This window comes from Diceros bicornis, chromosome 3, assembly GCF_020826845.1.
Source record: "Diceros bicornis minor isolate mBicDic1 chromosome 3, mDicBic1.mat.cur, whole genome shotgun sequence".
Taxonomy (NCBI): Eukaryota; Metazoa; Chordata; class Mammalia; order Perissodactyla; family Rhinocerotidae; genus Diceros; species Diceros bicornis.
The window spans coordinates 87,467,198-87,480,969 of NC_080742.1; the positions used below are offsets into that span (position 1 = coordinate 87,467,198).

Sequence of the window (13,772 nt, forward strand, 5' to 3'; positions counted from 1 at the left end):
CCTAGGAATGAAAAGTCCTGCTCACCTACACCCCAGGTTGCTCCGAGGCTGAAATGAAGTGATATGTAAACGTTCTTTGAACTTCTTTGGTGCTGAGTAAGCCCGACTGTCCCTTACTGGTGGTCCTGCGTGGCAGAGAGAACATGCCCCATGCCTCAAAGCTAGCCAGAGACATCAGGTTTCACGCAGGCCAGCTGGGAACCTTCGGCAGAGGAGGAAGGCACCGCTTAGACATCTGCACAGGCAGTTTTTAAACACAGGGAACATGGAGGAAATACCACAGAATTTATGGAGTGAAAGCTTTAAAAAGAAACACAAGACTTAAGTCAAAACAGTTGACTCAACTCTGGGGGAGGTGTCTGCCTGGATGTAGGAGGAAAAAAAGGTAGACTTGAAGAGGGTTGAGACAGAGGGGAAAAGCCCCGGGGGGGTGTCCTACCAAGTAGGGTAAATGGGTACCTCAAGCCACAGCTTGAGGGAGGGGAAATCGAAACGGCCTTAATGGAGGGCAGCCCCTACCAGCATTTTTGAAATGCATACCTTTGGGCCCAGCAATTCCACTTCTAAGAATGTTGCTCAGGACAGCCTCACACAAGGCCATCGTGACACGTTCAAGGATGTTCACTGCAGCCTCATGTGTAGTTGGGAAAACCTAGAAACAACTCAAATGGCATTCAGTAGAAGATGGGCTAAGCGAATTACAACACATCCGTACGGTGGCATCCTAAGTAGCAAATGACGTGTGTCTCCAGGGGTGAACATGCAGAGCTATTCATGATACACTAAGTGAAAAAGGCCAGTTGCAGAATGGCATGGATATCATGATCCCGTTTTTATAAAAACTAAAAATACACCTATGTCTGTATATATGCAAAAAAAGATATAGGAGGATATACATTAATTTATTAACAGAGTTTGTCTCTGGGAGTTGGGATTATAGGATATTTTCTATACAGTTCTGTAGAGTTGATTGTTTTTAATAGATACATATTTAAAAGAAAATATCCAGAGAATAGTTAAAGGCCTCATGTTTAATTATGGTAAATATCATGGCAACAGTCTGCCCTTCATCCCGGAAAAACCTTGGCCAGATTGTCCCTGGATTGCATCGTACATATAAAATTGTAACACATCCTTAATAATGTTACTCTCCTGATGAAAATCCATAATCTCTCTCATATCTGACCCTTCCACTCCATTCCGGTTAATCTACCGTCCACAGTTCACTGAGTGTTATCTCTGCTCTGAGGCGAGTGTAGAAAGGGTGCGATGGTCTCTCCACAGCATTTACAGCTTCCACAAATCACAAATCACACAGGAAGGGCTCTGAAAATATTAGTTGGAGGAATGAATGAGTGGACTCAGTGTCACTAGGGGAGCTGGCAACCTCTCAAGAAAGTCAGACATCTCTGAGTTGGCCACCAACTTTCCCTGTTCACCATGAACAGGGCGGGACCTGCACATGGTGCATGGGTGACACGTCCATGGGTGACGTGAGGAGCATATTCTAGACACAGAGCCTAGAAAGAGAGATGGGAGACCTGGGCTCTATTACCAGGCAGCAATGGGACTTTGTACCAATCGCTTTCCCTTTCTGGGTTTCCGTTTCCTCTCCTGTAAATAAGAGTTGGGCTTGGTCAACATTTCTCAAAGCACGTTCCTAAGAACACTACATTCTAGATGCGTTAATAAATGTTCCTTTAAGAAGGATTCTGCAGTCAAATACACTTAGGAAATGCTGCTCTCTGCGTCCCACTCTTGGAGCTTCCCAGTGCACATTCGCGGGTTAAAGGCTCTGAGAGGTCTTTCAGGAAACAAACTTCCTTATCGATGCTTACACCAGCATTTCCCACATTTATTTCACCTTGGAATCTTAGAAAAAGTTTTTTCTGAGCAACTTTCTGATACGTACACTGGTCTAAGTAATATCTGAAGTCCTTCCAACTCTGAATCTGTGGCCATGATGAACTTGCTCTCTCCACACCAGCTTGCTATCCTCCCACACCCCACACAGTGGCTCCAATATCATATTTCAGATGCCCCTTATTGAAGTGCAACTCTGTTTTGTGAAGGGGAAGACGCAGATGCATTAACATCTCGGTGTGGTACTGATCCAATGGGACAAAGGAGCCAAAGCACATGAGAGGGGAGGGGAAGCCCGAAAGAGCTGGGCTGGAGCCTGGTGCACTTGGGTCCAGATGGGGTGAAACTGTTGGGGGACACCTTAGTAGGAATGCAAAACAGGGAGACAGGGCAAATGGTCAGAGAAAAGGGAAGTACTGGGAAGGTACTTGGTAGCTGTGTGGTTCACTATGTTATTTGTGGCTGGAGCTCATCTATTCCTCTGGATTTAAATACTATTTGTATGTTGGTATTATTGTACTGAATATTGCATATTGGCCTTCCATGTTTGAATATAATCTTTTGTTAAGAGAATGGGCTTTGGAGTCATATATTCCATGCCTCAACTTCTTCTTCTATAAAATGGGGTTAATAAGCTTTACCTCAGAGGGTTGTTTATGAGGATTAAATGAGTTAACACATATGAACACTCCTAGAATAGTAATTAGCACATAGTAAGTACTCCATAAATGGCAGTGTCATCATTAATTATAATTATTATTTATATTTTCAGCCAAGACTCCTCTCTGACTTGACAGCTCCAACCAGATGTCTTCCAACCATCTCAAACTTAACAAGAGCAAAACTGAGCTCTTGATTTTCCCAGTAATTCCCCATCTTCCCCATCTCAGTAAATGGCACCCTTAGACACCTGTAGCTCAAGTCAGGAGCCTGGGAGTCAGGCGTGTTCCCTCCTTCCGTTTCCCTTTCAGGCCCCTCCACCAGCAAATTCTGCAGAGTCTACCCCCAAAATATATTTCAAATTCATCTACTTCTTTTCACTTTCCATCCCTACTCTAGTCTGAGCAGCCTCATCTTGGGATGAATGCAATAGTCTTCTAAGGGGCCTCCCTGCTTTTCTTCTTGCTCCCTTCCAAGGAATTCTTCATGTGCAGCAAGAATGATTTTAACAAACGTAAGTACAACCATATTAAAACCTTAAGTGGCACATAAAATGAAGCCCAAGCTTCTCACCGTGGCTCTGTACTATCTGGCCTCTGTCCCTGTCTACACCTTTTCCCAGCTGCTTCCGCCGGCTGGCCCACTGTGTTCCAGCAGTACTGGCCTCCTTCCAGTTCCCACAACATGGGAAGTTCCTGCTCACCTTAGAGCCTTTATCTCTGTCTCCCTTTTGCCTGGAAGGCTTTGCCCATGGCTCTTTACATGACGGACACCTCCTCAACTGAGAATCTCAGCTTTAAGCCTTCTTCTTCAGATCCATTTCCCCACAACACTCCCTTACAGGTCACCCCAGTTGTTCTCGATCACAGCTCCATGTTCATGATCTTCACAGCACTGTTCCCAACTTGCAATTACTTATTTATCTGTCTACCTGTTTATTGTCTGTCTCTCCCCAGAGAAAATTTTCCAGAGTCCAGGACTAATTCTATTTTCCAAACACTGTTCATAAACTCACCACACAGTCTGGTCTCCATACATGTTGAGTGAATGGAACAACGTCATAATGAGTGAACAATTTCCTCTCTGATACACCCTCCCCGTGACTAAAGGTGTAATATGCTGACTAATAAGCAAAAAAATGATTCAGTCTACTTTCATCAGATAAGCTCAGAGCTAGAACAAAGGACCCAGACGTAAGCCTATGGATATGCATTCAGACATTTAAGAAACCCTCCAACTCATGACGAGAGTGCAGATCTGAGACAAGATTTTGGTCTGTTCCAACAGCCAGTCACCAAAGATCACGGTGACCCCAGAAGACTCCTTAGACCCCAAGAATCAGTGAACTTTGTGGGATGGATGTCCTCAATGCAGCCAGTGTTTTTCATCAGGCTAATGTCTGGCCCCACACTTTTCTGGGACATTCAGAGTCTCCTGACCCATATCTCCATTTAATTATGAATTAATTTTTTTTTTTTTTTTTTTTTTGGAGAGGAGTTCTTCTTTAAGGCCCACTTATCAGAGTAGAAATCTATGGTTGCAACCATTTTGTTTCTCAGCAAACATGGGGCCAGGTCTGCTGCTGTTTCCCATGGAAGTTAACATAAATGTTTATTGACAGTACAGTCATCGAGAAAATAAAGTTGCTGATTCATTGCCTGACACTGAAACCCTTTGCTTTTTCCCTCCTCTTCCTTCCTCTTTATAAGGAGACACTCTGAGAAAGAGCACATTTTGGGGACCCATTTGATGTAACGTTTTCTTGGTCTCGCATTCCTTCTTCCCTCTGCAGATTGTGGTTCCTATAACAGCAGGAGAATCACTCTCCCTCTTTCCTCTGGGAGGACCACCCCTCTAGGGTCTCTGAGGAAGAATGGAAGTCTTGAGGTTTCTTCAACTGGAAGTGAATGGCCTCATGGTGACAGTGGCTCTGTCAGTGGTCCTCTTAGCCCTCCTGAAATGGTAAGTGCAGCCAGCACGTTCCAATGACTGTGACATTGACGGAAATGGCAGCCCTGGAGCCTTGCTGGAGCCAGGTGGGGTATGTGGGAGTGTGTTTTCCTTCTTTTCTAATCTAGAGGGAGTTGAGTATTAACACAGCTTCAGAATTAAAAGCAAACAGCCAGGTTAATCTTTTGCTAAAATGCATGAGATTGAGGTGTCAGGAAAGGTTGGTGATTCAGTGACTGAGAACACTACACATAATTAAGTTTGAAAGAGCTGGAAAAAGAAACAAATTGGAAAGGTTTGGGTAGAAGTATTATCTTGTACCCTGTCATATCTTCTCACCTCATTTTTCTAAGACCCTCTCCTCATGTTGGGATTTACAGTGGATTCAGCCTCTTGGTTCATGGTACATTAAAAACAAAAAAGACATAGAAGCTGTCGGGCATCATGAGCCACTTTGTGGGAAGTCACTGGGATTTCTGTAGGTTTAAGGAAAAAGAGGTGGAACTAATTTCCTAACATTTGCTAGAAGGGAATGGATTCCGACGAATGTGGTGCATGCAGAGCCCACAAAGTTTGAGACCCTGAAAGGATCTCAGATTTGAACTGAGAGTAGCTCTCGGTGACTTTTTAATTCAACAGGAGGTTTTTCGAAGTCTGGCTTGATTGAAGGCCTGTGTCTGCAGATCGAAGGCTCCACAGTATGTGACATTTATGCATATTCACCCTGTCGTTAAACTTATTAGAGTTACCCACTCAATCAAAAGCACCTGGATTTAGGCAGCTCTGGTTTTTGAGGGGAAAGTGGAAAAAATAATGGAGAACTCGAGTTTGAACAGAATTTTAATTTATGTTTCCAGTGGTAATAAAGTCTCCTCTAGATTAATAACTGGGAAACCACTTTGAAAAGCATCAAGCATTATGCAAATGTGAGGTATTATTCTTTTGGAATTTGCATAGCTGAAAATGGAATTCACGTTTGATGTTCTATGATGATGAAATTACTTCTTGAAAATTGGCTCTGAAACCCAGCTTCAGTCCCAGTGCCGTTTTCCTTTTTAACTAGTTTAATTGTCTTTTGAACTTTTCTCAGTATAGCTTATCCTACCTTGAAATCAGCCACATGCAAAACCAGGAGCAAATGGTGGCCCTCCCCTCCCACCCCCCCCATCCCATTAATCTGAGCTCACTGATCTCAGTGAGCTCAGTGATGCATAGGAGTAGTGCCTGACATGTAGTAGGTGCTTAGTAGACATCAGCCACTATAATTAACCATCATCTATGTAACCTAAACGCAGAGGAAAAGAAGTCTTTAGTGCTTTAGGCATATTTTAGATTTCTTATTAATGTGCTTATTAATATTAATTTCTCACCAATAGCTATGCTCTGTGATTCTCAAAGCAAGTTCCATCGGAGTCCTCCCGGTGGTCTCACAGCATCAATGTTTCTATTACACACCTTTCTACACTTGTGTTTCTGTCTTTTTTGTCTCTTTCTGTATTCTTAACTCCCTGCTCAGTGCATGATATAATATGGCCTTGATAAATGTTTGATGAATGAATGAGTGAACTGCAGACATTAATGTTGCTCTGGTCATGGAAAGGGGCGTGTGTCCTGACTGATAAGCTGCTGTAACTGGGTGTTTACAATCAGCGTTGATCAGAGAGTCACAGACAATAACACTGCACCATTTAGCAAATTGGCTGTGCAGTCGTAATCTCTTCCTGGGGCCATATTAATACCCCGGGTCAAAGACACAGAGATTAGATAAAGGCATGAACCACAGGTGGTAAAGAGGAAGTGAGGGCTGACTTCCACTTGTTATCACAAAAATATTTATTGATCTGTTAATGTGTGCCAGAGATGGAGTGAAGTCCTGGTACAAGGTCAGGAAACAGGAGGTCTGGATCAGACGCTCAAGGCAGGGGCAGACATGGAAGTTCTGGGGAGCTTATGTCTGGAGAAGATAATGCTGAAGGGGAGGATGCAGCAGGAGGGAGTGGCTGTGGCTGGCTATGGTGCTTCTGGGTCTATCCCTTGATCTAGCTCAAGGGAACCATCCTTGGGCTCTCCACCGTCCTCTTCCAGGCAAGACTCCGGGTAGCCTCTGAGCAACAGACATCAGTCTGAATGAGGTAGGGCCTCCCTCCCACTTCATTCTCTAGAGAGGTCCATGTGGGAGAGGGAGGGGTGCTCAGGGAAAGCTGGAGGTAGAGAGACCCCTACAGCCATCTTGCTCCTGAGGAGAAATGGTGGAGGGTGGCGTGTCCTGAACATTCAAACTCCTTAGTCTTTCCTTTAAGAGTTATCCCCGCCATTGGGCCAGGAAAGATTGCCACGGAGAGCCTAAACTCTGAGGAGGGAAAATTATGAGGAGCACTTCTTGCCTCTTCAACCAGGCTGTGTGTTCTTTCAAGGCAGGGGTGAGGTCTCATATCTCATTGCAATTCCGGAAACTTCCGTTCTCCTAGCATGTGGTTTAAGGTGGTAAATTAAGAAGTACACATCCATCAGCCCAGCACCTAGGACTTAGGGTTTGGCTCCTGCCTCTTTCAGTGGCCTCATCGGCCCCCCTCTCCCCGACCCCGTGTGCTATGTGCAGTTCTGTGAACGGTTACGCGGCAGCATGCACTCACATCTCTGTCCTTCCTAGGCTCTATGCTGGAAATCTCTTCCCCCTCTCCTTCCTTCAATGCTAAGTTCAGGGGCATCTCCTCAGGGAAGCTTTTCCTGTTTGCCCAAGGCACTTATAAGCCCCCACTCAGGGCTGCTTTTCATCTCTTACCACCCCCCATCTCTCTCACAATGCCCAGCATATAGTTAGTGCCTAATAAATGTTGGCTGAAGGCTATTCCAGTCTCTATTCTCGGCTGGTATTTTTCTTGCTGGTTCTTCTCTTAGCCTTCACAGCTCAGTACAAATCTTAATTCTTTTGCCCACAGGAACCATCCCCTTTCCTGAAAGCCTACTGTATTCTCAGTTGGTACCAAAATGGTGTCTCCTGTTGCAGGTGTGCTGTTTTTGTATCCCCACTCACCTTACAGGGCAGAGATCTTGGCATGTCCTTAACAAACACTTCGTAATTATTAAGTGGAGAGTTAATTTCATTTAAAAAGAGTCCATCATAAAATAGGCATAGCATATTTTGATAGTTTTTCCCAAACTGCATTTGACATAATTTCCCAACGACGATCATTTAAATGGACAGTGATGCGGCTGAGCAGCAAGAACTGGGGTATACAGAGGTCAGAGCCGCTGCTCCAGGGAAGGGCCTGGGAATGGACAATACATCAGCTGGAAGTACGTGAAGCATGGGCGCACGTGATTAACATACTTGATAAGACATTTTAAAAACTCATTTTTCTGTCTAAAATTGTTTGAAATTCTGACTTCTGGAAGAGATTTGAGGTACAAGAAAGAACTTGTACAAGGTGAAAATTGCTAGAGGCAACCTTAAGTACCAGTGTATTTAAACTTTCAAACATGTCTAAGAATTGGCAGCCGGATTCCTACTGGTAAGAAAAAGATTTCTTTATTCTTTCTGAAAGAGTGTAAGGAATAGCCAAATATTAATAGTAGTTTTCTTCAGTGGTGGGATTATGGGTGATTTTTATTCCTTCTTTTAGTCTTTCTACATCTTCCATATTTCTTTAATGAGATGAATTACTGAGCCAAAAAAGAGAAACTTTATTAAAAAGAGTAGGAAATTGCTCCTCTCTAGTGGTGAAGAGGAAAGCAGTTTTATGCTTTGGGCATGGAGGTTCTGGGATTGTAATCTCACGATTTCTGCCAGCAGAGTAGAATGTACAGGGGACTTTGGAGTAATGGGGGAGTGTCTTGGCTAAGGGGCAGTGAGAAAGGTAAACCTTGGCTGTTCCATTAAGTAGCTGAACAGTCAAAGTAGGTAAATATATGAAGATGGTGGAGGCTGAGAAGAGCTGTCTTGGAAAGGTGGAAGGGCTTTCAATGCCAATCTGCATTTAAAGCTCAGGAGCCCAAGACCCAGAGGTATGAATCAACTGGACATTAAAATAGGAATCAGGGTGAGGTAGTGTTCTGATCAAGTCTCATTCTAAGATCCGGTTAAAGTAAAATGTGATTGGTGATTCTTAAGACTTAAGACTAAAATGAAAAAGTTCATCACTGTACCTGGAAGTTTCTCTCTCAGACAGCTTGCTTTATATGTGGAAGAACTGGATTCTAATTCTAGACCCACATCTAGTTCCAGACCATATTTAAAAGAAACCATTGCTCCCTGGGATGCAAGGATGGTTCAATATCTGCAAATCAATAAATGAGATACATCACATTAAAAGAATGAAGGCTAAAAATTGTATGATCATCTCAACAGATGCAGAAAAAGCATTTGACAAAATTTAACTTCTTTTCATGATAAAAACTCTCACTGAATTAGGTATATAAGGAGTGTACCTCAACATAATAAAGGCCATGTACGACAAGCCCACAGCTAACATCATACTCAACAGTGAAAAGCTGAAAGTTTTTCCTCTAAGATTAGGTACAAGACAAGGATGCTCACTCTCGCCACTCCTATTCAACATAATGCTGGAAGTTCTAGCCAGAGCAATTAGGCAAGAAAAAGAAATAAAAGACATCCAAATCAGAAGAAAAGTAAAACTGTGTCTGTTTGCAGGTCACATGATCTTATATATAGAAAATCCTAAAGATTCTATCAAAAAACTGTTAGAACTAATTAATGAATTCATTAAAGTTGGGGGATACAAACTAACATACAAAAATCATTTGCATTTCTGTATACTAACAACAAACTATATGAAAAGGAAATAAAGAAAACAATTCCATTTACAATAGCATCAAAAAGAAGAGAATGTTTAGGAATAAATTTAACTAAAGAGGTAAAAGATCTGTACACTGAAAAGTACAAGACATTGATAAAAGAAATTGAAGACAACACAAAATAAATGGAAAGATATCCCATGTTCATGGATCAGAAGAATTAATATTTAAAATATCCATACCATTCAAAGTGATCTACAGATTCAATTCAATTCCTATCAAAATTCCAATGGCATTTTCCAAATAAATAGAAAAAAAATCCTAAAATTTGTACGGAACCACAAAAGACTCCAAATAGCCAAAGCAATCTTGAGGAAGAAGAACAAAGCTAGAGGCATCACATTTCCTGATTTCAAACGACATTACAAAGCTTCAGTAGTCTAAACAGTATGGTTCTGGCATAAAAACAGACACATAGACCAATGGAACAGACTAAAGCATCCAGAAACAAACCCAGGCATATACAGTCAATTAATTTTTCACAAAGTAGCCAAAAATACACAATGGGGAAAGGATAGTCTCTTCAATAAATGATGTTGGGAAAACTGGATATCCATATGCAGAAGAATGAAATTGAACCCTTTATACCATACACAAAAATAAACTAGAAATACATTAAAGATGTAAATGTAAGACTTGAAACTGTAAAACTCCTCATAGGGGAAAAGTTCCTTGATATTGATCTTGGAAATGATTTTTTGGATATGACACTAAAAGCACAGGCAACAAAATCAAAAATAAACATGTGGAACTAGATCAAACTTAAAAGCTTCTGCATAGCAAAGGAAGCCGTCAACAAAGTGAAAGGCCACTGAGATCCTTCTAGATCTGGACTCCATGACTGCTTCATGTGTTGCTACTTGGGCAGGTCTGCACTGAATCGAGCTGCTGCTGGTAAAAATAAGTCAGACACAGCACAAGCAATCCACTAGTGACTGCCCCCTCTTTCACCTGGACACCGTACTCATCCTCAGTGGCAGTTCCTATGGCACTGCCAGAGTGTCCTAGGAACCTGGAAATACAATCAGGAAGCAGCTTTTAGGGGCCTCATTGTAGCTTTGTGTGCGATTCTTGCTTCTCATCTTCCAGACCCAGTCCGTCGGCCTTTCTGGGTCGCCAGCCAATCAGAGGTGGATTTGGAAAGCAAAAGGGTCTTGAAACGTAGGAAAGAATTGACTTGGCAGAGGAGGGAAGGGAGAAAATTTCAGGTGGGGAAATATCACAGGCGAAGGCAATATCAGGGTTTGCAACATTTGGTGGAACAAAACATTAAGAGTGTGAATAATGGACACATTTTAGAAATACATTTTAAAGGCCGTGGATAATTTCCAGTGCCCCAGAGCATCTAGAGAAGGATGCATGCTATTTTCCTTTTTATTTTTTGTATTTTTGTCTAGGATATGATGGGTACTTTGGTTTAATAACTCAGTGATGAGCTTGGAGATAAAATTGAGCCTGCTTATGAAAACTAGGTCTGTGCTTCCTTGAGGACCATTTTCACAGAATATTATTTTTTGTTTTCTCTCTTTTAAATAGTTATACACAATATCCCTAGCCTTCCCCTCACTTTATTGATTTTCCAGAATGAGAGTACGAGGTGTGACTATAAAGTAACGTGACTGATTATTTTAGCATACACACCAGAACTTATACAGCCAAATGAATTTTATGACCTTCAAAGGCATTTTTCCTGATAGGCTAAACCTTTACTGCAGATATGCCTCTATCAGAAAACTCATTCTTAGCACTTTTCTTCAGGAATGGTCCTTGGTGTCTAGATATAGTCTTTTGACAGCCCTCAAGGCAACAAATTATCTTTGTTGAGAATGGACTGATCTTTTAATACTGCCCAAATTTTGGCAAATAAGTGATTAGACTAAATATTATTTTCAATCTAAAACAAAATGTGATTATAAAACAATACGGCTTGTTGTTGTTGTTTACTTGGAGGTTATGAACCAGTTCTGGAAGCCTGGGAATTCTGTTCAAGGGCCACACTCATTGGGCATATGAGTTATTCTTAGTTTTTTTTTTTTTTTTTTTAAAGAAAACAATAGCAATAGTCTTAATACTTATGGTCACCCCTTCTCTTACCCGGTAAGGAATTCAGGCTTCTGGTAGCATCTTCTCTTTGGGCAGAGATGAAAGAAGAGTCTCATTCATTCTATAAACAAAGCAAATCATTAGATTTATGTTGGTGCCTCACTGAGCTGTTTGAGTATACGCTCGGTGGCACGTTCCCTTCGAGGACAGTGGCTCTTCCAGAAATAAAGCTGTAGAATGAACCCTTCCCTCTACTCCTGAATACCATAACAACAACCAACCTAACAGGCTGTCACTTGCCACTGACAATAAGTGCCCCATCTTCGGAAATCTCAGCAGTGTTACAGGTACTTGTTTCTGCTTGCAAAAATAATGTACATCTGGACATAGGGACGAGACTTTGGAGAGAGAAGGAACAGGGGCAGGTGCTCATGCTGTTGTGGATTTGCACTTCAATTATTAAGAGCCCCCTTGTTCCTGGTTTACCAGAAATAAGTGATGTTGCACAACTTCCTGGTGGCTGGGGGAGGAGAGGAGTTTGGGCAGTGGGGGTAGGACCCAGGATCCCTGCTCTTTAGTTGTCCTCAGCCTCCTTGCAGAGTCTGGCGCTGGGCCACACTGCAGGGCCATCCTAAACCTCCGCATGTCCTTGCAAAGGTGTGCTTCTTAGGTTTCGCCTCAGCATACAGCAATTCCTGAAGACGGTCCCAGAAAGAGGATGGCCTTTTTGTTTGCTCAAAGCTATCTGGAAAAAATGGTGTCAGAGATGGCCTGAAAGCAAGACCAACCTCTACAAATAGGGGCTTCCACAAAAACCCCATTTCCCGAGCACCACACATACATGCCCTGGGGAGAACCAGCGCTGTGCACCAAAACCAGCAGCTGCCGCCACATTCGGAGCGGAAAGGTACCCCCGAATCCTGCCCCGCGCTTCCCTGCTGCCTGCACACAATACGCCCCTTCTTCTCTCCACACTTCGCACATCACACTCCCTGCTGCCTGAATGCGCTCCCCTCTCTTTAAGTAAATCCCACCCATCTTTCAAAATCTTGTCCAAATGTCACTCTTCTTGAAGGTGTCCTTAACCAGGCCAGTCCTCAACGAGCCCTACCTCCTTTGAACTCCGGTAGGACTTACTGTTTCCATTGTTATCTTGGCACTTACTATATTATTTTATTGTTTATGCACATGTCCTATCTTCCTAGCCTGACTATAGGCCCCTGGGGGCAGGGGCTGAATGTTAAGCCAATGAGTGACTTGTGCGTAGTAGCTGCTCTCTAAATATTAATGATCATAATCGTGCCTCAGGTGACTGAGACAGCAGCACTGCTTCCAAATGGTCACTGTTATGTGTGTGTGCAAGCATAGGCGAGGGCAGGCTCAATCTCCCTCCCACTTGCACACTGGTTGCACAGTGTTCTCAACACCTGGCAGAATGCCTTGCACATGACTCATTGAAAGAGTAAATAAATTACTTCTTAGTTCACGCACTCATTGAATGCTGAAGGTCTTCTAGGCTGTGTGCTGGTTTACCTCATTGATGTGCAGTAGACAACATTCCCATGAACTCAGATAGAGGAATTGTCACATTAGAAATTGAAGAGCAAGGCTCTGATGCAAAAGAGGGGATGGGATAGAACGCAGGACCAGCCATTTAGAAGATGTGATAAATGGGGGAGCACAGAGCACCGGGGATCTGAGCCGGGTATCCTGCCAATAGCACGGGGTGGGGATAGGAGGCATCGACCCCCAGCAGAGAGGCATCAAAGGACAACACTTCCTCCTTCACTGTTCCGTTGACCACTAATCCCCATTGTTTAGAGCAATGCTATCTAAACTCTCCACCAACATCCACTGTTTATATTATTTCCCCACAGGTCCCATGTTCTATTGTCCAAACAACAATGTATATTTAAGTAATGATTGATTTATTTTCCCATTTTAATTATTCAGAGACAAGCTGATGGAAGCTCTGCCAATGAGAATAGCTGATCAATGAGATAACCAGCATTAGTGTACCAAGTTATAATTCCACTCCAAAGCAAAGAAACTTGACATTTTAGTTAACCTGAACAATCTTATTGTCAATAAATGCACAACTTACATCAGGCTCTTTGAAATGTTGAAAGTATCTCATGTACCCCCTTCGTACCTTCGCAAATCAATAGACATCTGGGGACCGCAGGCTGTAAGCATTATAAAACACTGTCAGTTATACACTGAAGGGCTTGAACTCTACCTGTCCCCAGAGAGTGACCAAAATTGGTAGCATCATCTCATGACATGAGAGATGATAGAAGGAGGTAATTGGGAAGTTCTCAGGAGACACGTGGCATTGTGGAAATCAGCTAGGCCTTTACAGTTCAGGGTAGATACGCTTTTCCACTGGATCACCTTGGGCAAGTCACTCCATCCTGGCTAGTTTCCTCATTGATAAGACA

The 13,772-nt window shown here is 42.8% G+C and overlaps 1 protein-coding gene and 1 long non-coding RNA gene across 2 annotated transcripts in view; one reads left to right on the plus strand and one right to left on the minus strand.

Annotated features, from left to right (window-relative positions):
• The first annotated feature begins 4,396 nt into the window (after positions 1–4,396).
• The window catches only part of TBXAS1 (thromboxane A synthase 1), a 153,309-nt gene continuing 143,933 nt past the window's right edge, over positions 4,397–13,772 (plus strand). Inside the window, exon 1 of the mRNA XM_058531249.1 lies at positions 4,397–4,485. Within this exon, the coding sequence (XP_058387232.1) occupies positions 4,397–4,485 (89 nt within the window). The remainder of the gene's footprint in view (positions 4,486–13,772) is intronic.
• LOC131398107 (uncharacterized) lies at positions 7,981–11,451 on the minus strand. Its single transcript, XR_009216833.1, has 3 exons — positions 11,383–11,451; positions 8,620–8,750; positions 7,981–8,136 (listed from the first exon to the last, which is right to left on the minus strand). It is a non-coding gene; the product is annotated as an uncharacterized LOC131398107 (long non-coding RNA).